Source organism: Garra rufa, chromosome 12 (genome assembly GCF_049309525.1).
Source record: "Garra rufa chromosome 12, GarRuf1.0, whole genome shotgun sequence".
In the NCBI taxonomy this organism is placed as follows: domain Eukaryota; kingdom Metazoa; phylum Chordata; class Actinopteri; order Cypriniformes; family Cyprinidae; genus Garra; species Garra rufa.
This window is the reverse complement of record NC_133372.1, coordinates 30,926,126-30,952,034: the sequence shown is the minus strand read 5'-3', so window position 1 is coordinate 30,952,034 and position 25,909 is coordinate 30,926,126. Positions and strand designations below refer to the sequence as shown.

Here is a 25,909-nt window from a genome sequence, read left to right as displayed (position 1 = left end):
TTTTTGCTCATGTGAGTAGTTTGGAGTGCGAGAAGCTTGTACTTCATACTTGATTCCCTTTTCCTTGGCCGAATGGGTTCAAGGCTCAGTCTCAGCAACTCGAAGTTTGCATTCTGAACCACCAGGGTCTGTTTTCTCACAGAAGAGTATGGAAATGTGAAGGGAGGAGGTCAGCCTGGGATTGAATTAAGACATGGCAGCAGCACTGTAATGAGAGTGTATTGGCAGCCAGAGGACAGCTGGTGTCCGCTACCAATGACAGCAGCCCGGTGACGAGGAGAAACGGGGAGGAATTAGTTTTTTTCGTTCCACATTCCTGGTTGTCAGATGTCAGGGGTTTTGACACACAGTGCTTGTGTCTTGGACTGCTGAAACAAGTGCACAGATACAAGGTTTTGGCATTTCCTATTGTGTTTGTTCATTTCGAATGCAGTCTCTGCTTCTGTAGATGTGGCAGGCATCCTGGAGTTTTGTCATTAGATTTGTGTAAAGAGATTTCAGCGGTTCATTAATTTGCTCATTTTCTCTATAATGATAGTAATCGTGTTAGATGTTATGTTATCTTGTTTACTTGCTCATTGTCATCGCCTCCTTTTCTCATTTTTGCAGGTAGTGACCGGTTCAGGGCGTCAGGAGGCCCAGAAGACAGACTCTGAATACAGGAAGCTGTTTGATCTGGCTCTGCAGGGTCTGCAGCTGCTCTCTCAGTGGAGCGCTCAGATCATGGAAGTGGTGAGTGGACTTGTCACACTCATGTTTATGTATGTGACCACCAACCAGGGAAACGTGAACCCCAACTTTTGAGATGTGATGATTATGTGGGTGACACAAGGCTGGATTCCTGGTTTCATGCTGTTCTCTTGTACAAAACTCCCCAAAATCACTTAAAAACAGTCTAATTATTCTAAAAATATTATATCATGTTTTGTGCAAAATAGCCTATGGGTATCTGTGCTAGCAGTAGACATTTAACGTCTGGGATTCAACACCTGAAAAAGCTTTTTTTGTTTGTTATTTGTAAATTATTATTCATTGATTTTTTTTTTTTTAATAGAAGTTTTTTATGCTCATCAAGGCTGCATTTCTTTGCTCAAAGATCCAGAAAAAACAGTAATATTGTGAAATATTATTTCAATGTAAAATAAGTTTTCTATATAAATATATTTTAAAACGTAATTTATTCCTGTGACTGAATTTTCAGTGTCATTACTCCAGTCTTCAGTGTCACATGATCCTTCAGAAATCATTCTAATATGCTGATTTATTATCTATGTAGAAATAAGTTGTGCTGCTTAATACTGTTTTGCACCCGTGATACTTAAAAAAAAAAAAAAAATTATTTAAAATATAAATATTTTGTAACAATATAAACTACCATTTAAAAGTTTGTGGTCAGTTTTTTATTTTATTTAATTTTTTAAAGAAATTAATACTTTTATTCACAAAGGATATGTTAAATTAACATAAAGTGATAGCTGAGACTTATAATGTTAGAAAAGATTTCTATTTTGAATAAATGCTGTTCTTTTTTACTTTTTATACATCAAAGAATCCTGAAAAAAGAATCACAGGTTCCAAAAAATATTAAGTAGCAAAACTGAATGATTTCTGAAGGATCATGTGACAAAGACCGAGTAATAAATGATGAAAATTCAGCTTTGCATCACTAAAATAAATTATATTTTAAAATGTATATTAAAATAGAAAATTATTATTTTTAACTGTAATAACATTTCACAATATTACATATTATATTACAATATTTTATATATACATATACAATTTTTTTTTTGTAAATGCAGCCTAGATGAGCATAAGAGAATTCTTTAAAAAACATTAAATATCTTAAGGATCCCAACTTTTGAATGGCATATTATATAAAAATAATATTATTTTTGCAACAGCAATAAGCAAATTGAGTCTTTTTTTTTTTTTTTTGCAAATTGTGTCCTCCCCCCCCCCCCTCTTTCTCTGTCCTAGTTTCCTGTTACTCTCAGCTGTCCTGTTTGTTAATGGCAAAATGGCAATAAAATCAGAACAAAAGCACGCACATCACTGGAAAAACTCTCAAACAGGATGCTTGACAAAAATATTGACAACGAAAATAGAATAAGTCGGCACACCTAGGCTCCAAAAATACAAAAATGTAATAACAGACTATCACATAGGTGACGTTTCGAGCACTCAGGCTCTTCATCAGTTTAATATATATTGTGCATCATGATTATAATTAGCTACATAATATTTCAGTCTTAATGTGTGTTTTGCTTCAAGGATGATATCTCTACAAAAGTAATGCTTTCAGACATTTAAGAGTAAGAAAGAAAAGTAAACCATGTTACATACACTTGAGATGCTTGTCGGTCAACTATAAATGATTTTTGTGTTCTGCATAAAATATACAGTCCTCCAAAAGAAGATTAATGAACATGCCAAGTTCTTTGAAACAGTCGATCAGGAACAAATACCAGCCTGTCAAAAGCTCTTTTAATGAGTGCTGTCAGAGAGAAGAGTCTAGTCACTGAGAGCGGCTTAATTGATTTACTGAAAAGCGCAAAGATGAATTTTCTCAGAAATGATTTTTCTCAGTTCCTGCTCTGTTTCTAAGGACAGTCGTTCACACCATGCACTTCATCAGGCAGAAAGCAAGCCTGTCGCACTTACTAAAGACTAACTAACCTCTGATTTCCAAGTATCACCAAGCCACCCCGTTCAAAATAATGATTAAACCTCATTCATTGAAAAGAAGGGGCCTGATACTCCCCTGGTGTGCCTTCTTTTTGTTACCACAAGGCCAGCGATGTTTTCACCTTTCATTTGAATCACTTAAATAGTCAGTTCCAGCTATGCATTTTTTTTCTCTGAACAAAACATTTTATGCTGTCGATCTTGTGAAATATTGTTGCCATGGAAACAGCCTGAAACAAGTCCATTCTTGGCAATTAGTAAAATGGATTTTTGATATTTGTAGCAAATTAGGCTGGGGATGGAGCTGATGGGCCATAGTCTCTGAAATTTGCAAAGTGGCTTTGAAGATAACATATTAGATTTTTCTCACATCTCTTGCATCGTAATTATACATGAAAGATTGTAAAATGTTTTTCTTTTTGCAGTATTCCTGGAAGTTGGTTCACCCCACAGACAAATACTCCAACAAAGAATGCCCAGACAATGCTGAGGAGTATGAACGTGCCACTAGATACAACTACACCAGCGAGGAGAAATTTGCTCTGGTGGAGGTCGGTATACTCACAGGCCCAAAACTTAGCTGTGTAGGGTTATAATTATAATTGGCAGCATACAATGTATGCACAACCATTTTAAAAGTCATTACACCTCTATGACCTCCACTGAAAATGAAATACTTCTGTCTTTTTGGATAATGAACAATTAAATCAAGTTTTTCTTTAATTATACATTTGAATTAATTAATTAATTTTTGAATTTATGCTACCAGTCAAAAGTTTTTGAACGGTAAGATTTTTAAAATGTTTTTAAAGAAGTCTCCTCTGCTCACCAAGCCTGCATTTATTTGATCCAAAGTACAGCAAAAACAGTAAAATTTTGAAAGATTTTTACTATTTAAAAAAACTCTTTTCTATTAGAATATATTTAAAAGTGTAATTTATTCCTGTGATCAAATCAAATTTTTTTTAGCATCATTGCTGCAGTCTTGATGCTTCATAAATCATTCTAATATGCTAGTTTGTGGTTCAAAAAACTACATTTGTTATTATCAATATTTAAAACAGTTGAGTTTTTCATGATTCTTTGAATATAAAAGATCCAAAGATCAGCATTTATCTGAAATAAAAAGCATTTGTAACACTATACCATGCAACAGCTTAGAGCCAGTATAATGTTTTTTGTGAAAGAAATGACAGAAATTAATACTTTTATTTAGCAAGGATGCTTTAAATTAATCAAAAGTGACTCTATTTCAGATCAGTTCTGTTCTTATGAACTTTCTTTACATCTAAGAAACCTGAAAAATTTCTATTGCTGTTATCAACATCATAATGATAATTATAATAATAAATGTTTTTTAAGCAGAAAATTTTAATATTAGAATAATTTCTGATCATGTGACTGGAGTAATGAAAAATAACATTTAAAAATATATTTTAATAGAAAACAGTTATTTTAAAGTTATTTTAATGTTTTTTGCTGTACTCTGGATCAAATAAATGCAGGTTTGGTGTACAGAAGAAACTTTGTCTGAATGTGCTTCTGTCTACTTGTGTTTAGGTCCTCGCCATGATAAAGGGTCTGCAGGTGCTGATGGGCCGTATGGAGAGTGTGTTCAACCACGCCATCCGTCACACCATCTACTCAGCTCTGCAAGACTTTGCCCAGGTCACACTCAGAGAACCGCTGCGTCAGGCCATCAAGAAAAAGAAGAACGTCATCCAGAGGTACAACAGAGCACCAAATGTTCTTTTTGTCTTACAGCTCTAGTTGTTTAAGTTCATTTCGGCTGACTTTGACTTTGTTGCAGCGTCCTCCAGGCCATCCGTAAGACCATCTGTGATTGGGAGACTGGCAGAGAGCCACATAATGACCCAGCACTGCGGGGCGAGAAGGACCCTAAAGGGGGATTTGATATTAAAGTTCCTCGTCGTGCCGTTGGACCCTCCAGCACACAAGTAAGCGACTTTCTAGTACCCAGTTACTATACTATACATATACTTTAAATGTCTGTAGTTATGATTTGCATTCTGAATGCAACAGCCTTTTCATTTTCACCTTATACAACTCCTTACCTGAAACAACCTAACCAGCCGTACTGATATATGCTTTTTATACCTGTTACACGCACACACACGGCTCCCCCGGTGTCATTCGGAAGAGCTTGTAATCTTCCACTCGCTTCTGCTGCAGATGTTGCATGAAGCACGGTTGATCCGGTGTGCCATGGAAGGGTGTCGTATTGAATGTCAATAGCGCCTCGGGGATTTGAGCTGTAATCGGTGCTGCCTCTCTACGTGATCTCAGAGCTTTGCTACTGGAATTTTTGAGAGAGATTCATGCATCCTGATTCAACAGTCAGTTTAATTTGATAAAGTATGCGTTGTGGGCTGTTTCCATGCAGTGTTTCTTTTTTTAAAATTCTTGACTCATCAATGTTTTTGTGTTTGTGTGGATTGATTTCAAGCTTTTCTGTCATTGCCTTGAGAATCTGTATGATTATGCTTGAATTTCACCACAAGAGATTTCTGTCAAGAGGCTCACAACGGTTGCGTTGATACCTAACATTTTGGCTTTGTGTACGATACCAGCTTCTGGTGCCTCAGGATTAGATTAGAGACCTCCTTGGTCATACAGACAGAATTTAGTCCATTAATGTCTCGTTGAAGGGTTTTTCAAACAGGAGCACAAAGAGTAAAAAGGTTTCTTTAGGGGTTCAAGCACGTAGTCCTGATATCCTATTGTAATTGTTATGATTTTTAAAGATCACCATTCTATGGAATCCTGTTTCCACCACTAAATAAAAAATGTAAATGGATTATTGCGACTTTTTATTTCTCAATTCAGTTTTTTTTTTTTTTTCTGAGAATTGTGAGAAACTCTTGCGAGTTATAAAGTCAATTTTTTAGGGTAAAAAAAGACTATGTTCTTAGAATTGCGAGTTTATATATTACAATTGTGACTTTGTTTCTAACTCGCAATTGCGAGTATATATGACGCAATTCTGGCTTAATTTCTTAGAATTGCGAGCTTATATGCAAGCTTATATTTCACAATTCTGAGAAAAAGTCAATTGCATGTTATAAAGTTAAGAATTGGGAAATACTTTTTTTCCTCACAAATGCGTGTTTGTATCTCATGACTTTTTTTTTCTCACAACTGCGAGTTTATATCTGGCAATTCTGACTTTTTTTTATGCAATTCTGTCTTATTTTTCCTCATAATTGTGATACTCGCAATTTCGAGATATAAAGTCTGTTTTTAGGGGGATAACAATGTTTTTAGAATTACGAGTTTATATCCCACAATTCTAACTTTATTTCTAGCTTGCAATTTTGACTTTATAACTCACAGTTACAAGTTTATATCACGCAATTCTGACTTAATTTCTCAGAATTAAGAGCCTTATTTCGCTTGCAACTGTGAGAAAAAAAGGATTTGAATTGTGAGATAAAAAAAATCACACTTTTTTTTAAATTTATTTTTCATTCAGTGTGGGAAACAGGCTTCCATGCCGTTCTGACCTAAAAGTGATTGGGCAGACCAAACTGTAAGGCGGAGAGACTTGAAACTTTGAGTGATGGTAGTACCCTCCCTGTCTATCAGGTCACCAAGGCTAATCGATCAGAAGTATGAAATCAAAATTTCAGCTATTTTGGGTTTTCTTGATAAACCTACTTTTGCAGGCTAGTCCTAGGTTTTTTGCTTGATCAGAACCAAACCGGTGCAGAAAAATTGGTGAGTATCAGTAATTATCAAAAGAACTTTTTGGTTTTCGATTGACCGTCGCAAAGAGATGCCAAAATGTTCAAAAGAGGCAGGGACACTTTTCCTAAAACCTCTAGAACTTTTCAACAGGATGAGATATTTACACCAAACTCGATACACATATCTATGATCTCAATCTGAGGTCACATGAGAAAAAGTCTCATCTGGCCACTGTGTGGTGCTATAATACGACAAAAACAAAACGGCTATAACCAGATATTCGTTAGTCCATCTGACTTGAAAAGTCACTTGCAGTGTCTGTGTCTACGGCTGTCTATGAGCACATTTGTGCATCTCGAAAAATTAAGTTTGATCACCTTTTAAACAGGGTTAACGGGGGCTGATCAGAAATTCAATTGAAATTTGGTGGGCCCTAAAAATCTGTGAGAAATTTGAAAGAATTGTCCACTGGGGCACGATATTGCCTTTTTTTCGAGCATGTAAAAGATTGTATATTCTGCAAATTTTCATATATAAACACGCCATTCATATCATGATAAATCACCTCGGTCTAAACAACTTTGCCTCAAGAACCACTGCTGTCAATCAAATGGCTTTAATTAGTCAAGATTATAAAAAAAAAACTACTTTTGCAAACTAGTCCTAGGTTTTTTTTTTTTGCTTACCCTCAAGACAACCTTCAGTACAATTCTCTGGACTCTCTAGGCCAATAATTATCAAGGAAATGTTGAACTTTACACTTTGGTTAGATATAACAAGGACGTTTACAAAATGGGCCTGGCCAAATATACCCTAAAGCATATAAATCCTAAACTAAAATTCAAAACTTCATGAAACTAGGTGAGCACATGCAACATATGGTTCTAAAGAAGCATGCCAACTTCTATGAAGATTGTGCTATAGGTGGCACTTTAACAGTTTTACAGGTAAAAAAAAAAAAATCATATTTCTGTAGTAAATTTCCAAAAATGCTCTGTTTGATCATTGATATAAGTGGATACTGGCTTGCTAAATAATACGTAATGTCTTTTTTCATATTCGCTTAAATGTCTCAAAGCGCTTGAACCCGGTAATCTCTCTTAACAGCTATATTGTAGTTCATAAGTAATTAAAAAAAATCCCTGTCATGCTTTGTTCAGAACTGTTTGACCCAAGCTATAACTTTGTGAACACAGCCTCTCAGTATTTGAATACGGTTCTACACGGACACACATACACACACAATTCCAGATGGAATTGAAGGGAAGAGATACAGACGAGTCCTTTGATCTGTCTGACATCTCCAGGGAAGCTTTGACACCTGTGTGCCCTCCATCAGCACATTAATGCACTCCGACCAGAATGCAAAAGAGGTCCACCTGTTGCAAGATGACCAGAACAGAATCTGGCTGTGAAGGGGAGGCTAAACGTGCATGTGCGAAGAGTGAAGATGTCCAACTTTGCATCAAACTTAATGTTCTTAATTTCTTTCCTCTTTCTGTTTCAATGCGAAGCTGTATATGGTCAGGACGATGCTGGAGTCTCTGGTCGCTGATAAGAGCGGCTCAAAGAAGACTCTGCGTAGTAGTCTGGAGGGACCGACTATCCTGGACATTGAGAAGTTCCATCGCGAATCATTCTTCTACACTCACCTGCTCAACTTCAGTGGTAAAGAACAGGCTAAATGGCAGTTCATCCTAATCTTGAATGTGGATGGTGTTAAGAATGTTTTGTTTCTTACATGTACGTGATGTATTGCAGAAACGCTGCAGCAGTGCTGTGATTTGTCCCAGCTCTGGTTCCGTGAGTTCTTTCTGGAGCTCACAATGGGTCGCCGCATCCAGTTTCCAATTGAGATGTCCATGCCCTGGATCCTCACTGACCACATCCTGGAGACTAAAGAGGCCTCTATGATGGAGTGAGAACAAAAATACAATTGATACTTGATTTGCCGTAGTATGTGTGGTGAAAAAAATGCTTTTATGAAGTATGCTTCTAAGTATGTCTGATCTCTTCAGGTATGTGTTGTATTCATTGGATCTGTACAACGACAGCGCGCACTACGCTCTCACAAAGTTCAAAAAGCAGTTCCTTTATGATGAGATTGAAGCTGAGGTAAAAACCTTCTTGACCTTCTACATTCACTGCAAAAAGAAATCCTTTGAAGCAGTTATTGCATTGCTAATTTCATTTCTTTTACTCAGGTTTCAATGTTCTTTTAAGTGATTGTATTAAAAAAAAAATCTTTTTCCCCCAGGTGAACCTCTGCTTTGACCAGTTTGTCTACAAACTTGCTGATCAAATTTTTGCCTACTACAAGATTCTTGCCGGAAGGTAAGCCTCATTAGAGGTTCAAGTGTGTAGCACTGAAACCCTATTGTATTTGTCAGAATGGCCAAGGATCAGTAATCTCCACGTAAAACTGATCATGCAGACCAAACCGTAAGTCGTAGAGACTTGAAATTTGGAGGGTTGGTAGTACTCACACTGCCGACAATGTCACCAAGGCTTGCCCCAAGCGGCCTGACAGGGGCGCTACAGCGATCAAAAGTGTGAAATCGCTCATTGCGGAAAGATTCTCTGGGAAGTGAATATCAATAGTTATCAAAAAAGTAGAACTTTCGACTCACTGTCGCAAAGAGACGACAAAACGTTTGAAAGGGGCTGGGCCACTTTTAGTGTAATATCTCATTCTGTTCAGGAGTTACAGACATCTTCGCCAAACTTAGAGCACTTGTGTAAAAGCTCAATTCTAAGGTCACAGGAAAAAAATTGCGGGGCTTGACCACTTGATGGCGCTATAAGAGGGAAAACACATAAATATGGCTATTCCTACACAACCATTTGTCATATTAACATGAAAATAGCTGTGAACGGTCTTGGTCCAAAGTCCCATAAGCATCTTTAAGGACATTTGTCTATCTCAGAAAAACTTTGCCACCATTGGCCGATGAGGTTTGAGCACATATTAGACAAGGTTAATGGAGGCCGATTGGAACGAAACTCAGTGGGCCTGTTTGACTCACAGTGATACCACATTTTTCAATGGCGTAAACAATTGCACTGTTTTTCGCACATACACACGATATTTGTATCATATGATAAAACTCCTTATTCCGGAGAATTTTGCCTCTAGAACCACTGCTGTCAATCAAATCTTTGCCAAACAATTGAGAAGATGTAAAAAAGCTACTTTTGCAAACTAGTCCTAGTTTTTCTGGGAAAAAAACACTGCAGCACAATTCTCTGGACTCTCTAGTTCAATAATTATCAAAAAAAAAAAAAGTGAAATTTACCTTTTGGGAAGCTATAACAGGGTCGTATAGAAAAGGGGCCTTTCCAAATGTACCCAAAATCCTATAAAGCCTAAAGGAAAACTCTGCAAAGCACATGTGACTTTAACATGTTTAACGTGATTTTAACAAACATGCAAAGTTGTAAGGCGATCGGACCACAGCTGGTGCTATAACAGTCATAAACATTAAAAAAAACACTATTTCCATGGCAGATTACCTGTATTTGTTTTTTTCAATCATTGATTTAGGTGGTTACAAGCTTGCTAAACAATATTTACTGTCTTTTTCCATATTTGTTTAAATGCCTTAAAGTGCTCAAATCACTGCTATTTTTTACTATGTTTTAGCTGAACTATATTTTAGAATTATATTTTAGAATTTGTAATCAGAACAAATACGTAATACAATTTTTCTGTAGTATTGCAAGTCAATTTGGGATCTTACAAAATGTGCTGTATTTTCTCTCTGTAGTCTCCTTCTGGATAAAAGACTGAGAGCTGAATGTAAGAATCAGGGAGCCAACATCTCATGGCCTTCCTCCAATCGTTACGAGACGCTTCTCAAACAAAGACATGTCCAGGTAAGGACAGCTGCTCTTCTGTTTATATATTCATTACTGTTCATTAATGCTGTTTTTGAGTCCACTCATTCTGTTTTTTTCTTTTCTCTTGCAGCTCCTTGGACGATCGATCGACTTGAACCGTCTAATCACCCAGCGAGTGTCCTCAGCGCTGTACAAATCCTTAGAGCTCGCCATCAACCGCTTTGAGAGCGAGGACCTTACTTCCATCATGGTGCCTTATCCATTAAAATCTGTTTTTATGGAAATTTTGCACTTTTCATTTTCTCATATGGAATTTGGTGGATATTTGTGTGTCCAGAATTTTTAATAAAAACAGAGGCCACCTCTTATAGCAATACTGAAATTCAGTGCAGCAGAAATAATTTAGCGTAGGGAATAATTTTATTAATGTTTGCATCATATGTGTGTGTGCTTGTGCTAATATATAGACATTTGAATAGACGTCTGACTGTGACACATGGATTCCAGAATGCCATGAAATTGTTCCAAAGCTCATTATTGGTTTTCAAACAGACTGTTGGAGGTCTGTGTGCTTCTGAATAGAAATGCATTGTTTGTAAACGTAATTATTGTATCAGAAAGTGAAAGGGTACTTTTTGTTCCAATTGCTCTTTTTTTCTGTCTTTGATCAGGAGTTGGAGGGTTTGTTGGACATAAACCGAATGACCCATAAGCTCCTCAGTAAGTATTTGACACTAGACAGTATCGATGCCATGTTCCGGGAGGCTAACCACAACGTATCTGCGCCCTATGGAAGAATCACTCTCCATGTCTTCTGGGAGCTTAACTATGACTTCTTGCCCAACTACTGTTACAATGGCTCCACGAACAGGTGGGTAGAGATGATAAATAATTAAAAATTTATTTTAGAATATGTTACACTTCTGTAAGTTACGGAAACACGTTTCCACCACTAAATTTAAAAAAAGGTAATTGACTTTTTATCTCTCAATTCTGACTTTTTTTTTCTCAGAATTGCATAATACATGTGCGCAATTCTGACTCTTTTCTCAGTTATAATGTCAGAATTGCAAGATAAACTCAAATGAAGTGAAAATTGCAGGATAAAATCTCGCAATTGTAAGCAAATCTGACTTTTTTCTCACAAATGCAAGTTTGTGTCTCACAACAAGACTTTTTTCCTTGCAATTCTGACTTTTTCTCAGAATTGTGAGATGTAAACTCGCAATTGAGTTTTAAAGTCCAATTCTGAGGGGGAAAAGACTGACAGATAGGGATGTCCCGATACAACTTTTTAACTTCCGATACGATACCGATATTGCAGCCTTCAGTACCAACCGATACCGATACAAATCCGATACAATAATCAGCACAAATCATGAATGCTTTTAAATATTTCGTTGTGTGGAATGCAGGGCTGGTCCGAATACCATTTTTTTGAGCTTGAAGCTTCTGTAGTAATCAACACCAAATATTCGAAGCTTCAGTGGGAAGGGCTGAAAATATTATCCTCTCTAATAAATGCAGGAATCTCTGTGTGTCTTCCTGGTTGCATTTTTCTTATGTCAAGAACAGTTCATTCAATCGATTTTTGCTTTAGACCCAAAGGAGTGCAGTGTTGCATTTTGGTGCAATATGGACACATAACATGTTCAGAATTAATAAATTGTAATAGAACATTGCGAGTTGGATGCGGCGCGCCTCACGCAGGCAGAGTTTATATACTTCATGAACAGACACCGCGTTAGTGATACAAAACACACAGGTCTGTTAAGAGCAATACTTTTAATAAGGTAGCCTAACATATTTTAACAAACAAATCACTCCTAAATGAGAAATTAGCAGCACACACAGTAATTACTGACACCGTAAAGGGAAGGCTATTTAAAAAAAAAAGAAGAACGAAAAAAAATGTCGCGGTGTTTATCAATAAATTTATATCTAAATTATTTATAAATAAATATATATATATATATATATACATTATATATAACGTTTGTGTATATAGGCCTATATATAAAATACATATGTATATTATTTTGTAACCCAAAATAAATAACCCTCAAACATTATTAACAAACGTGCGTGTTTATTTGAGCACTTCAGTCAGTGAACAAGTAGCCTAAAATACGCTAAAATAAATAAAAAAAATAATACATTTAAATTTGAAACTAGCCTAAAAAAAGAATGTTAAATAGGCTATTCAACAAACATTCGTTGCAAAAATTCCTAAAACCTCGCCCGGACCTCGTCTGACATCTCATCAGAAATACTGGTCTGATTCCGACTGGAACAGGTTTTTTTTTTTTGCTTTCTCTTCCCCATTACACAGCTGCTATTTTTAATAGCAAAGTGATTAAATTTATTTTCGTTTATTTAGGTTATTAAGTTAATTTAGAAATATATTTGGAGCACTTTTTATTTGTTAAATTCAAGTTTTTTTTGTTTGCTTGTTTTTTTAAGTAACGACTAGCGGCCAGCGGCAATTGAGATCAATTGAGAACAAAAGTCAGCAACAGTAGGCTAAGTGTGTAAAAAAACAACAACTGAAAAATATCTTAATTGAATAAAAATACATTTTTTAAAGTGCAAAATACTTATTTTTTCTCCGTTGGCTAGTGCATCACTACAGCTCGCTGTGACAAAAGCCCCCCACGGACTACAAGCTGGAGACTGTGCGCAAAACATCCTAAGCTTGGCACACCAAGCTGATCGAATCCCTTTCTCATATTAGCTGCATTATCTGTTAGAACGACATGGACCTTCTTTTTGTCGACTTTCCAGTCACGCAGCATCTCCTCCATGGCGTTTATGCATTTAGCTGTGTGTGAACCTCTGAACTCGCGTGTAGGTCAGACTCTATAAAGATAGAGGACAGTTTTCTGAGCTCCAGATGTCAGTGGTGAAGCTAATAGCACTTGCTTTATTCAGATGCATAGCAATACACTCCTTAACTTCTTTATTCATCTGGGGTATGGTTTTGTCGACAATGTCGTGGCGGCTGGGCACAACGTAGCGAGGCTCGAGGTGTTCAATTAAGCGTTTAAACTTGATATTACTCACCACCGACAGCGGCTGGTCATCGAGCACAATAAACTGGCATATATTTTCTGTTAAGGTTAATGCCTTTTTGCGATCTCTTGGGAATTTGTCAAGCTTTGCGAGGGTTTCAGGCAGCGTTGGTTGCTTGACGTTGCCAGTGGATTGTTTCTGTAAGTGGTATTGCGAAAATCCTCATGCAGAGTTTTGTGATGCTGTTTCAAATGCGTGATGAGGTTGGACGTATTAAACTTTCATGTATTAAACTTTTTCGCTACTTTGCTAGCAAGCAGTGTTGTGATTACATGTGCTTTGCACGCTGGCTCTTGTGAGTTTATATCACGCAATACTGACTTTATAACACGCAACTGCGAGTTTATATAATGCAGTTCTGAAAAAAAGTCAGAACTGCGAGTTTATATCTTGCATTTCTAAATTTTCAGAAAAAAATCTCGCATTTGCAATTGTGAGAAATTCTGACAGATGCAAGTTTGAATCTCACAATTCTGACTTTTTTCTCAGAATACTGAGAGATAAAGTTGCAAGTTAATATCTCGCATTTCTGAGTTTTTTTTCGTGGAATTGTGAATTTATTTCACGCAATACTGACTTTATAACTTGCAACTGTGAGTTTATATCATGCAATTCTGACTTTTAAAATGCAAAAAAAATGCATCAGAATTGTGAGATAAGAAGTTAAGAAGTTCATTTTTTAATTTTTTTTAAACAGTGGAGGAAACCACTTTGTGCAGGATTAAAATCACAGAGAATTAATTCTTATAATTAATACTTCACATATAAAATAATATAAAATATTGAATATTATTTTTTTTTTTTTTCAAAAATCATTCAGGCCCTACTAATCTTTAATAATAGCTATATTAGTGTAGACATGACTTTCAAGCTTCAGCTGATGCAATATGTATTCATTCACCCATATTTCAGTTAAACGGACGTGATTGAGATTAAGTGTCAAACTGCATAGAAGATTTCTTTCATCACTTGTCAGAAAGCCAGATTCATGGGACACTTAAACGAAGATAGAGCACTGCTTTCATCTTTAATTTTTTAGAGAATGGTTAATTATTGAGTGAATCCATTAGTTATTAATAGTCAGTCTATGCTTAAAGTCTATGCTTATTTCCACTGGGAAAAGACTGTTATGTTTCAGATATATTTGAAACACATTCTTGTACAAAGATTTTTGTTTGCAGCTTTTGAAAAGCATGTAATCTCCAGCAAGTGGAGGCAAATCAATTAATTTTTCTCCTGTGTGTATTATTGAGTGTTTGCCTACCCTCTGCAGTGGGATCCATCACTTTTTCTTCTTTTTTTCAAATAGCACAAATACAATCTTTTTTTCTGAGCACAAGGTAGAATCTGACCCATATATCAAATATGACAGCATGTGGGAAAAAGAAAGAGAGTTTTGTAAGGAGCCATAGTGAGGTGAGAAATATTTTATAGACTAAATGGTGAGGTGTTCAAAATGGACTGTATGGAACAGATGTGAAAGTAGGCTATGAAAGAGTCTGAATGTGGGATGAAAAGAAGACTAAAGTCATCTTTAGACTGCCAGGTTATGATGGCTTTAACATTCCATGACCTTTCAGACGACAAATTCAGTGAACTGATGCCATCAGGGCTCAGCTGTTGTCTTAATACAGCTCATAACTGGTGGGAGGGATGCCATCTCTAGAGGTTTCATGTCTGTTTCAGGTTCTAGAAACTAAGTCACACTATTACTTGAGCCTAGCATAAAAAGGTCCCAGCTTGCCCCTGAAAAGTTTGTCATTGTGTCTGCTTGATTCTCACTTGACTCTCAAAGTGATGGATGGATACAGAGAGCCCACTTCTCACCTGCTCCTGTTGTATTACACTCACACTCACAAGTCACAAGTGACTTTAAGCAACACATTGAGAACAACAACTAAAAGTTGGTCATGTCTCAGCAGATATTTGCAGCTTTATTTGTCATTTTCCCTTTAGAAACCTGTTCCTGTGAAAGGTGCGGGTTGACTCGTGTGATGAGTTTTTCCACTGTATTGTTACCTGTGAATAGGGCCAGAGTGGACATGCTGAGCACGGCCTTATTGAATAGAATTGACAATAACTGGGCGACAAACCCAATACAAAAATGGTCAAGTGAAATTTTTTTTAAACAATTTTTCCCCTTCCTTTAGGTTTGTTCGCACTGTGCTGCCATTTTCACAAGAGTTTCAAAGAGACAAGCCTCCCAATGCTCAGCCACAGTACCTGTATGGCTCAAAGGTGGGTTTGCATGAGTTTAAAAAACACACCGACATCTGTTACATATCCAGCATTCACTTGAGTTAAAATATGCCTCTCACAAACCATAACATACAAGGAAACAGTTAACTAATTAGTTCATTGACTAATTATTTTTGTCAACAACATTTTTTCACAGACGAAAATGAGATTATAACGAAAAAAAAAACCTCGTTTTGAATGACAAACACCATGATGAAAATCTATTGACATTTTCGTCAACGAATAAAAATAAGACAAATGTTAGGAAAGGACCATTTGAGAGAAGATTCATTCAGAACAAATCTGCTGCGTGGTTAGGAGGTTAGATGCGTACATTTGAACTGTAACATAGCCTTTTGATCTATCCGGTGGGACATAAGCTAGCATACATTTGTTGTATGTCTCATAAAACGTTAAAAAATGTCAATATCTGGGAGCAAGAGAGGAGCAGACTGGTTATTAAATTTGACGATGCATAAGAGAACTCAGTTTGGTCCAGTTTTCTGAGCGCAGACACCAAAGCACCGCTTCTTACACAGCGCACAAGTACTCTTTCATGTCTCATGAATGGGGAAATACACTCAAAATGATGTTGAATTGTCCGTTTTGGCGAGTATTTACGTAAACACACTTGGTTACGTCTCGGAAACAGTTGGGAGAATATCGGACATGTATCAGATTCAGTACGTTGCATTCGTGCATTCAGGTTTAAAGAGACAGCAGCCTAATTTAGCTTATATAACTATTGCCATCTTCATTGAAAAGAAGAACATGTTCTTGTTTATGAGAAGTGGATGGAAAAGCATGTTGCGTGTCACAGTTAAATCTGTCTATCATGATAAAACCTCATAGGAGAAGTTCACTTCCAGAACAAAAATTTACAGCTAATTTGCTCACCCCCTTGTCATCCAAGATGTTCATGTCTTTTTTCTTCAGTCGTAAAGAAATTGTTTTTTGAGGAAAACATCAAACATTTTTCTCCATATAGTGGACTTCTATGGTGCCCCTGAGTTTGAACTTTCAAAATGCAGTTTAAATGCAGCTTCAAAGGGCTCTAAACACTCCCAGCCAAGGAAGAAGGGTCTTATCTAGCGATACGATCGGTTATTTTCTAAAAAGAAATTCTAAAAACAATTTATATACTTTTTAACCTTAAATGCTCGTCTTGTCTAGCTATGTGTCAACTGTGTATTCTGGTTCAGTTAGGGTAGGTCGAAAATCTCGTTTTCTCCTCCAACCGGAATACACAGAGTTGACACCGAGTTAGACAAGACGAGCATTTGAGGTTAAAAAGTATATAAATTGTCAGTTTTCTTAGAAAATAACTGATCGTTTTGTTAGGGAAGACCCTTGTTCTTCGGCTGGGATTGTTTAGTACCCTTTGAAGTTGCATTTTAAACTGCATTTTGGAAGTTCAAACTCGCAGGCACCATAGAAGTCCACTATATGGAGAGAAATCCTGAAATGCTTTCCTCAAAAACATGATTTCTTTACGACTGAAGAAAGAAAGACATGAACATCTTGCATGACAAGGGTGTGAGTAAATTATCTGTACATTTTTGTTCTGGAAGTGAACTTCTTCTTTAATATCAAACCTATACAATGAGTTTGGTAATTTTAGAGAAATTCTTAATAAATGCATTACACTGTAAATAAACCCATTAGATTTTAGCCATAGATCTAATGTAGATCTAAAATGAGACTAAAACTAAAATGTTTCAGATGACTAAAATATGACTAAAGCTAAACATGACTAGGGCATTTTAGTCAATAGACTGTGACTAAGACTAAATCCAAATTTGCTGTCAAAATTAACAACTGCAGGAAAATGTGTTTTTTTTTATTTTTTATTAAGCAAGATAGATAGGTAGGCAAAGTACATTTCAAGCATAGTAGGAGTTCAATGCAACAAATACAAAACAGACAGACTATCAACTCACAAAGATATTAAAATAAACACTTCCATTTAAGTTAAAGGTGCAGTAAGCAATTTAATATTTTGATGGCTCTTTTTTTGCCTTGCGAAACCAATAAGGCTGACACTACACCAGTGGCGATTTCTTTAAGACTGCAAGGGAAGCTCAGCTTCCCCTATAATGTCACAAAATTAATGGTCAAATTACATACTATTGTATTAACATTTTATTGACTAAAAATGCGTTAGAAAACGTTCATCTCAAAGACTTATTCGTTCAGAATCAGTTAGATATAGCAGGTCGGCTGACTTGATTTTCTTCTCATACATTCCCGTAGCGTCACAGTGCATTTCCCCATTGAAGCCCAGCGTCCATTGACTTCAATGGGGCTGCTTTGAACGTTTTTTTTCAGTGCTTTGAAACTAGACGGTCATTGGATAAACGCTGCGATTATGTCCCGCCCACGGACGCTCAGCGTCTCTGGGGGTGAATGAGGAGTGGGCTGGCCTGGACGCTGAGCTTCTGCGTGATGATTGGAGGGTCTGTCGAAAGATTGCATCTCCTTTTGACTGACAGCGATTTTGTCCTATAAGGAATCGCTGAAGCTATTCGTTCGCGCTCTCTGCGCTCAGTCCCATCGTGGATTTCTCAAGTTCAGTCGAAATAAAAACTGCTGCAACCTATTTCTTTATATTTGCTTGGCGAAATTCCTTGATTTTCATCATACATTTCACACAATTATACACCACATTCCTTGTTTCACTTTTACAGAGTTTAATATTTTTTTTTAGATCATTCATTCATATGAAACTGCACACGAAAAGTCACTGGAAAAGACGCCTAGTTGGTACGACAGGGTCACAGACCATTTTCTTGAAAAGGAACATAGGGCAGAATTTACTTTTAAATAAATAGACAATTTTATGATGTAGACCGAAAATGAGCTTCCCCTATTTGACAGACCAGTAGCCGCCACTGCACTACACTATCGACTACAAACACAGTTTCAACATTGTAGGTTGGTAGTTGATCCACAATATGTAGAAATATAAATATATAAAATAAATTATGCTTCTGATGACTAACTTTAATCTTGTGTGTTTTAGAACATTTGGTACTATTTCTTGTGTAAAAATTATTTTTTTATTAAGGTGTCATTTGGTAACAGTTAATGTATTAACTAACATGAACGAACAAAGAACAATACATTTATTACACTATTTATTCATCTCTGTAATGTCAGTTAATAAAAATACAATCGTTCATTGTTTCTTCATGTAAGTTCACAGTGCATTTCTGTCAGTTCTAACTTTTTTCTCAAATATGTAAGAATTAAACTCTATAATGTCAGAATTGCAAGATATAAACTCAAATGAAGTAAGAATTGCTGAATTGTGAGAAATTCTGTCCTTTTCTCCCAAATGCAAGTTTTGACTTTTTTCCTTGCAATTCTGACTTTTTTCTCAGTTGTAAAATATAAACTCACAATAGCAATAGTCCCTCACAATTCTGACTGAATAACTTGTAATTGGTGAGATAAACAATGAACAATAGATTTATTACACAATTTGTTAAAACTGTTAATGTTGGTTAATAAATACAGTTGTTCATTGTTTGATCATGTTAGTCCACAGTGCATTAACTAATGTTAACAAACACAACTTGATTTTAATAATGCATTAGTAAATGAACATTAACTGAGATTCATAAATGCTGTAGAAGCATTGTTCATTCTTAGTTAATGTTAAAGGGGCTATATGTAACTTTTTCCCAAAAATAAATGTAACAATAGCCTTTTTATTTGACCATTTATGACTCAAACATGTCCTGATGAGCATACTGACACCTTGTCAGCTCACAGTGGGTGCACCTATAAGCCTGTATCCTATTTTTCCTATTTTCTGTCGGGTCGGCTTTATCGCGCGCTGTCTGTGGATGTGACGTCAAGCGCGTTCATGTTAAATGTTTCAGATCACTCTGCCACCACCGCAAGTCAGCAATTAGCCTACAATATATGTATTTGACTGTTCTTACCTCTGTAAACATAATGACATCTTTGCAGCAGATGACTTGTGAAGTGTGCACGTACGAGCGCTGCGAGAGCGAGCAGAAAGGAAGAGCAGTTCCGTTTTTTGGCCACAGGTGTCAGTCGCGAGTTTAAATTTCAGAAAGTTGCATATAGCCTCTTTAACTAATGTAGTTAACTAATGAACCTTATTAGAATTTTGTTGTTATAAATAAAAATGTCTGTTATAGATAATGTAAACCTAGATTAATTCTGATACCAAATGCATTACCTCATGTTAACAAATTGTAAAAAAAAAAAAGTTTTCATTGGACGTTTAAATGTTAATTTAACCTTGTCATCCCAGCTCGACTGTCCGAGTCTCATTTTCTCAAAATGGTTTCAACCCTGGTGATTGTCCTCATTGTGTACGTTCAAATGGTTTGTATTTTTGGGGTCAATGCATCCAAGTAGCAATTTGCCATCCCAGTTATTCTAACCCAGGGCCAAATCTTTGTTTATTATTTGGTGTTCGAAGTTCACGACCCTGGCCGTTAGCCATTTCTCTGCCGTGCTCGGCTCGAAAAGGATTCTCAATCACCGTTGCGTTCTGAGAGTCTTCCGCACCACAACCAGGCGTGTACAGACTTTTCCTTCCTTCGCTTCCCATGTTCCCTCCCATGGGGGTCAGAGCCAAGTGTGGAGGGTTCGGACCTGACTGGCTGCCTCTTTCTGGGTCCCTCTTTGCTGGACACATGGTGTGGAGACATCCCCAAAGCAGAGCCACAGCGATAATCAGCAACAAGATGCTGCTGGCCAGCCAGACTCCCATCGCCAGCTCCCTGCCGCTCTCTCCGAGCTCAGTGCCCTCATCTAGGGTACTAAAGACTTGGCATTGCTCTCTGGTGGGATTGGCGGACTGGCAGGTGACACAGAGGATGTAAGTGGTCTGTGGACTGAGGTTGCCCAGACTGGTGGACGTCTGGCTCACGGGAACCCTGTCCTCCCGCAGGAAGCTCTTGCGCGTGTAACCCATCAGCAAGCTGTTCCAGTTCGGGTGATACATGACGCTGTAGAACGTGTCTACGCAGCCTGGAGATGACAGCCAGCTGACGATAGCAGAGGTTGCTGTGATGTTCTGAATGGTGATAGTCATGTTGAGTTTTGTAGGTTGAAACGTCCCTTACGCACTTACAGTTTGATGATGCAGGCTTGTTTGAGACGACATATAACGATTTTAAAGGCTCTGGAAGAATAGAGGAGGAAAAATTCATTCAGATCAGTTCTAACCTTGAATATAGTACAACAAGGCTTTAATAGATTAGTAACGGGCTTGCTTCTGGCATAAAAGCTGTTTTTAAAGAACAGGAAAACTTTGATTTTGAAGTGCTTTGTCAGAAGGATTTAATCAGAAAACACTGAGGACGGTTGTAGAAAAAATACAGCTTTGCTGAAGACACTGCGGATGTTTTGAACATAGTTGTGTTCTGTGCTGTTCTTTTTTTGTCTTTTGTATCGTAATAATTAACATTGAAAATGGTTGTGTAGGAAACACACCGGGTGGCTTTTTTTTCATGGTTTTATCCTCTTTTCAATTTTCTTTTGTATTCAGGCACAATTGCCCTGCTCTATCATGGTGTTAGGAAAAGCAGATTTATCTAGAGGAAAAGCACCAGGTTATTGAGCACAAGAACAGATTTTTTTGTTTATCCGCCTTGATTGCTTTGTATATTTTTTTTCTCTTCAAAACTAGGTATCTAAAGCAGGATTATGTGAATGAGTTGACGAGAAATTTCCTATTGACATTACATCCATGTATCTCCTTGCCAAGAAAACAAAGTTCTATGAGACTGTCTCAAGTTATTATAAGTGAATAGCGTTACAGTCCAATAAATATAATTGTGAAGCTGTGGTGTGTGTATATATAACAAACAATTGTTTATTCAGTCTTAACCTTTTTGTAATCTGCCATGCATTATGGACCCTGGACCACAAAACCAGTCTTAAGGGTAAATCTTTTGAAATTGAGATTTATACATCTGAAAGCTGAATAAATAAGCTTTGTTAGGATAGAAAAATATATGACCGAGATGCAACTATTTGAAAATCTGCAATCTGAGGGTGCAAAAAAATCTAAATATTGAGAAAATCACCTTTAAAGTTGTTCAAATAAAGCTCTTAGCAATGCACATTACTAATGAAAAATTTAGTTTTGATATATTTACGGATGTAAATTTACAAAATATCTTAATGGAACATGATCTTTACTATATCCTAATGATTTTTGGCATAAAAGAAAAAATAATAATTTTGACCTATACCTGTGCTACTTATTTATTTTTCTATATTTATAAACATTTCGTTTTAATATCATCTGCTTTATTTGTTTAAGGATTCTGGTGCTTTAAAATTTTTGGATATTTCTCTTTTGCTTAAAATTTGTATTAGCTTCTTCATAATAGTTGCCATTTGTATTTTTGTAGTTTTTTTGCCGCTCAATTCTTTGGTTTGTTTGAAGCCTATTAACTCGATCAATAAATCACCACATTGGACTTGTGTGGATGAGTGGTGACCCTATACGCTACACACGCACACTGTAATTACTCGGCAGTCAGCACCGTATGAAAGGTTGAACACTAATCATTTTCATCTTCCAGAAACATGCTGTCAATAACGCTTAGAGAGGTCTGGAAAAACAGGACGTGTATTCTCTCACCCTACACACTTGTCACTCTTTCCAATCTTTTTCAAATCTGCTGCTAAAGATTTTCTCTAGTAGTATTTTCAGGCAGTACTTGTCTGAATTTTACCATTGTTTACAGGTAATCCACACCTATATAATCCCAGGTGTCTCTGGGAAAACTGAGATCGAGAGATCTCAAAAAAGTCTTACCGTAAAAGATGAGAAGATTCACTTCATACACTGATCGTCTCGCTCTTGCAAACAGAAACCCCCTGAAGCGTTCAGAGAGTGTTACCTGTAGCTATCTCTGTTTGGCATGGCTCAGGTCTCCTGCAGAAAGAGCTCCACATCCACACCGCTGCACAGAAAAGCTCTTCTATCTGATTAGAACAGCAGACGGCACATAAAGCAGAGAGAGAGAGAGAGAGAGAGTGTGCAGTGGGGAGGGGGGGACGACACATCAATGTTTTGCGTAGAAAGCATTTTAAACAGAATTACAGCTGAGAGAGCTTGAACTCTCTCATTCATCCTCTGTCTCTTACATATCCTTGCTCCCTCAATCATTGGAGAAACACATGGCACTTTTCCTCCCCCACTCTGCTCTCAATTACTCCCTCAGACTGGTGACCTGTCTCCCCTGACTCACTGTCACAACACCTACGGACATGTTTGCTAATGAATTTATGATTAATCATTAATCGGGCAATTTGCAAGTGAAAAAATAAGAAATAAAACGAAAGGGAGCTTATTATATATTTATTTGATCAAAAATACAATTATGCAGTAATGTTGTGAAATGTTATTGCAGTTTAAAATAAGTTTTCTAAGTTAATATACTTTAAAATATGATTTATTCCTGTAGTGCAAAGCAGAATTTTCATCAGCCATTAATCTGATTTTCATTGTCACGTGATCCTTCAGAAATTATTCTAATATGCTGATTTACACTGTTCAAATATTTGGGGTCGGTAATTTATTTATTTTTTTCAAAGAAATTAATCATTTTATTCAGTGAGGATTTGTTAAATTGGTAAAAGTTATAGTAAAGACTTATATTTTATATTATGTTTTAGGAAAAAGGTTTCTATTTTAAATAAATGCTGTTCTTTTTCAATTTTTATTAATCAGAGAATCCTGAAAAATGATCACAGGTTCCAAAAAACTGTTTTAAGTATGTTTCCAACATTAATAATAAATCAGAATGATTTCTGAAGGATTGTGTGACACTAAAGCCTGGAGTAATAGCTCAGGAATAAATTATATTTTAAGGTATATTTTATGCTGTATAGTGTCGTTGGTGTACTAATATAAGACACTTTATCTACAATATTTACTTTCATGAAGTGACAAACAAATCAAACTCTTCCTTAACATTAAATCTTGATTTTTGTCCCAGGCATTCCATAACTTGCTTTCTTTTCTTTTTTATTTCATAATGATTCAGGCCTTGAATCTGGCATACAGCAGCATATACGGCCTCTACCGGAACTTCCTGGGACCTCCACATATTAAGGCGATTTGCCGACTTCTAGGATACCAGGGCATCGCTGTGGTAATGGAAGAACTGTTAAAGGTCGTCAAAAGCCTGGTACGTGCATAAGCATACAAATTGAAGTTTATGTATGGAGGGGCTTTTGCAAGACCCTGCACATAATCTTTTTTTCTAATCAGCGGCTCTCAAACGTGAGAAGAAATGCATGTTGTATTTAATATTTATGTCCAGCCAACATTACAAGTAGAACTTGATGCCTTTTAATTGTAGCAACACCAAAGTCATGGGTTCAGTTCCTATACCAAATTTCTGTTTTCATGGTGCATCCTAATTAAATCAGATACACCACTAATCTAACTTTAAAGGATGGACAATAAAAGAGAGTTCAGGATGTGTGGGCATTAGTAACATTTCTGCTGAAATCACCTAGTCATCTTGTTTGTTTGTTTTTCTGAACAGCTTCAGGGCACCATTCTGCAGTATGTGAAGACCCTGATGGAAGTGATGCCCAAGATATGCCGTCTGCCTCGCCACGAGTACGGCTCACCAGGTGAAAATTGCATTTTTTACACACTCCTAAGCAAGCCTTTTATTTTCTGACCCAAGACAGCCACTTTGACCCCGTATAAATATGAGCTCCCACTATCACCAAATAGAAGATAAGCACTGAATTATTAAGCTTTCGCAAATCCAACTGTCTGCAGTGTGTGTCAATCACACAGTGGTGCTTTTAGCACAGCTTACACAGCAGACACTGGGTGTTTTATAAGACTTAATCAGACCCCTCTTGACTTCAGAAGGTTTGGTAATTGCCTCTTGCTCTCTTTCTCCCTTTCTTTGTTTATTTCTTTCTGGATGACCATACTGGGAGGGTGCGCACCACACTGAAATCATGACTGTGTCTGATTATGTGGGCTTCAGACAGCCTGGACAAAAAGAAATGAAAGGAAAAGTGAAATGAAGTGGGTGTAGGTGAGAAAAAGGCAAAGGGTAGAAAAACGACAAAGGGTCTATAAATGTAGTTAAAGGTTTTGCTTCTAAGAATATTACTTATTTTTGGATTCTTTGACGTAACAGGAATAACAAAAGAGGAAACTTGAGAACAGCCAGCCACTGTAGATTCCTACTGTTCTTTAGAAATTTTAACGACTGAGAATATAAGATATGGCTACAAAATGTGATTATACATGCATCAAGACTTGTTTTCAAATTCAAATCTAAAGACCGAAGTCAAGAAAATTAAGTAAGTTTGTGCTTAAATCAAGTCTTTTTTCCATTGAATTAAGTTGATATTTCTAAGACAATTGGCAGATATTTGTCATTGTTTGAATCATAAACTCTCTTGATTTTGCTAAACCTCTCATCTAATGTCATTTTGCCTCTTAAGTAAATGTATCCTGATTTAAGAATTTTGACATTTGCACTGGAAAACAAGACAATTGTTGAGGAAGAACGTGACTTTTTTAGCAGTGTGATGAGAAGGTTCAGAGTATGTGACCCTGGACCACAAAATTAGTCATGAGGGTCAATTTTTTAAAATTGAAAGTTAAAGGTTGTATCAGCGATTTATAGCCTGAAACATAAAGTGTCAAATTCAGCTGACCTTTCATCACGATCCGCTCACTGCCTTTCCCATAAATTGTCTGTGAAAAAACCGCGTCTCTCTGGTCAGCCTAGGGTCCGAGATATGCCAAAAAAACAAACAGTGTTCCAACCAATCAGCGTCAGGGGTTTGGTGTTGTGGACTTTCGCTCCGCCTCCCTCACATCCCTGCACCAGTAGGAAAGTCCACAACACCAAACCCCTGACGCTGATTGGTTGGAACACTGTTTGTTTATCTGTGGAAAGGTTGGTAGTGCCGATTGTTTTTTTGGCATATCTCGGACCCTAGGCTGACCAGAGAGACGCGGTTTTTTCACAGACAATTTATGGGGCAGGCAGCGAGCGGATCGTGAAGAAAGGTCAGCTGAAATTGACACTTTATGTTTTAGGCTAGAAATCGCTGATACAACCTTTAAATAAATAAGCTTTCAATTTATGTATGCTTTGTTATGACAGGACAATATCTGGCCTGGATACAACTATTTGAAAATCTGGCATCTAAGAGTGCAAGAAAGAGAAAATTGCCTTTAAATTGGTCCAAATTAAGTTCTTAGCAATGCATATTACTAAACAAAAAAGTTTTAATATATTTGTGGTAGGAAATTTACAAAATATCTTCATTAAACGTGATCTTTACTTAATATTCTAATGCTTTTTGGCATAAA

At 36.7% G+C, this 25,909-nt stretch overlaps 2 protein-coding genes across 3 annotated transcripts in view; one reads left to right on the top strand and one right to left on the bottom strand.

Annotated features, from left to right (window-relative positions):
- cyfip1 (cytoplasmic FMR1 interacting protein 1) overlaps positions 1-25,909 on the top strand; it is a 54,305-nt gene that overhangs the window by 20,499 nt on the left and 7,897 nt on the right. For both annotated transcript variants that reach the window (XM_073851300.1, XM_073851299.1), the window contains exons 12-25: positions 610-732; positions 3,114-3,239; positions 4,249-4,415; positions 4,499-4,646; positions 7,911-8,064; positions 8,158-8,314; positions 8,415-8,511; positions 8,654-8,730; positions 10,164-10,272; positions 10,367-10,486; positions 10,908-11,107; positions 15,459-15,546; positions 23,595-23,738; positions 24,102-24,192. In XM_073851300.1, coding sequence (XP_073707401.1) covers positions 610-732; positions 3,114-3,239; positions 4,249-4,415; positions 4,499-4,646; positions 7,911-8,064; positions 8,158-8,314; positions 8,415-8,511; positions 8,654-8,730; positions 10,164-10,272; positions 10,367-10,486; positions 10,908-11,107; positions 15,459-15,546; positions 23,595-23,738; positions 24,102-24,192 — 1,801 coding nt within the window. The remainder of the gene's footprint in view (positions 1-609; positions 733-3,113; positions 3,240-4,248; positions 4,416-4,498; positions 4,647-7,910; positions 8,065-8,157; positions 8,315-8,414; positions 8,512-8,653; positions 8,731-10,163; positions 10,273-10,366; positions 10,487-10,907; positions 11,108-15,458; positions 15,547-23,594; positions 23,739-24,101; positions 24,193-25,909) is intronic.
- LOC141347647 (fibronectin type III domain-containing protein 9) lies at positions 18,418-20,687 on the bottom strand. Its single transcript, XM_073852630.1, has one exon. It carries the CDS (start codon positions 20,621-20,623, stop codon positions 19,958-19,960), a length of 666 nt encoding a protein of 221 aa, XP_073708731.1. The 5' UTR covers positions 20,624-20,687; the 3' UTR covers positions 18,418-19,957.

Coding starts and splice junctions, on each gene's coding strand:
- LOC141347647 (XM_073852630.1), bottom strand. CDS start 20,623: ATGACTATCACCATTCAGAACATCACAGCAACCTCTGCTATCGTCAGC.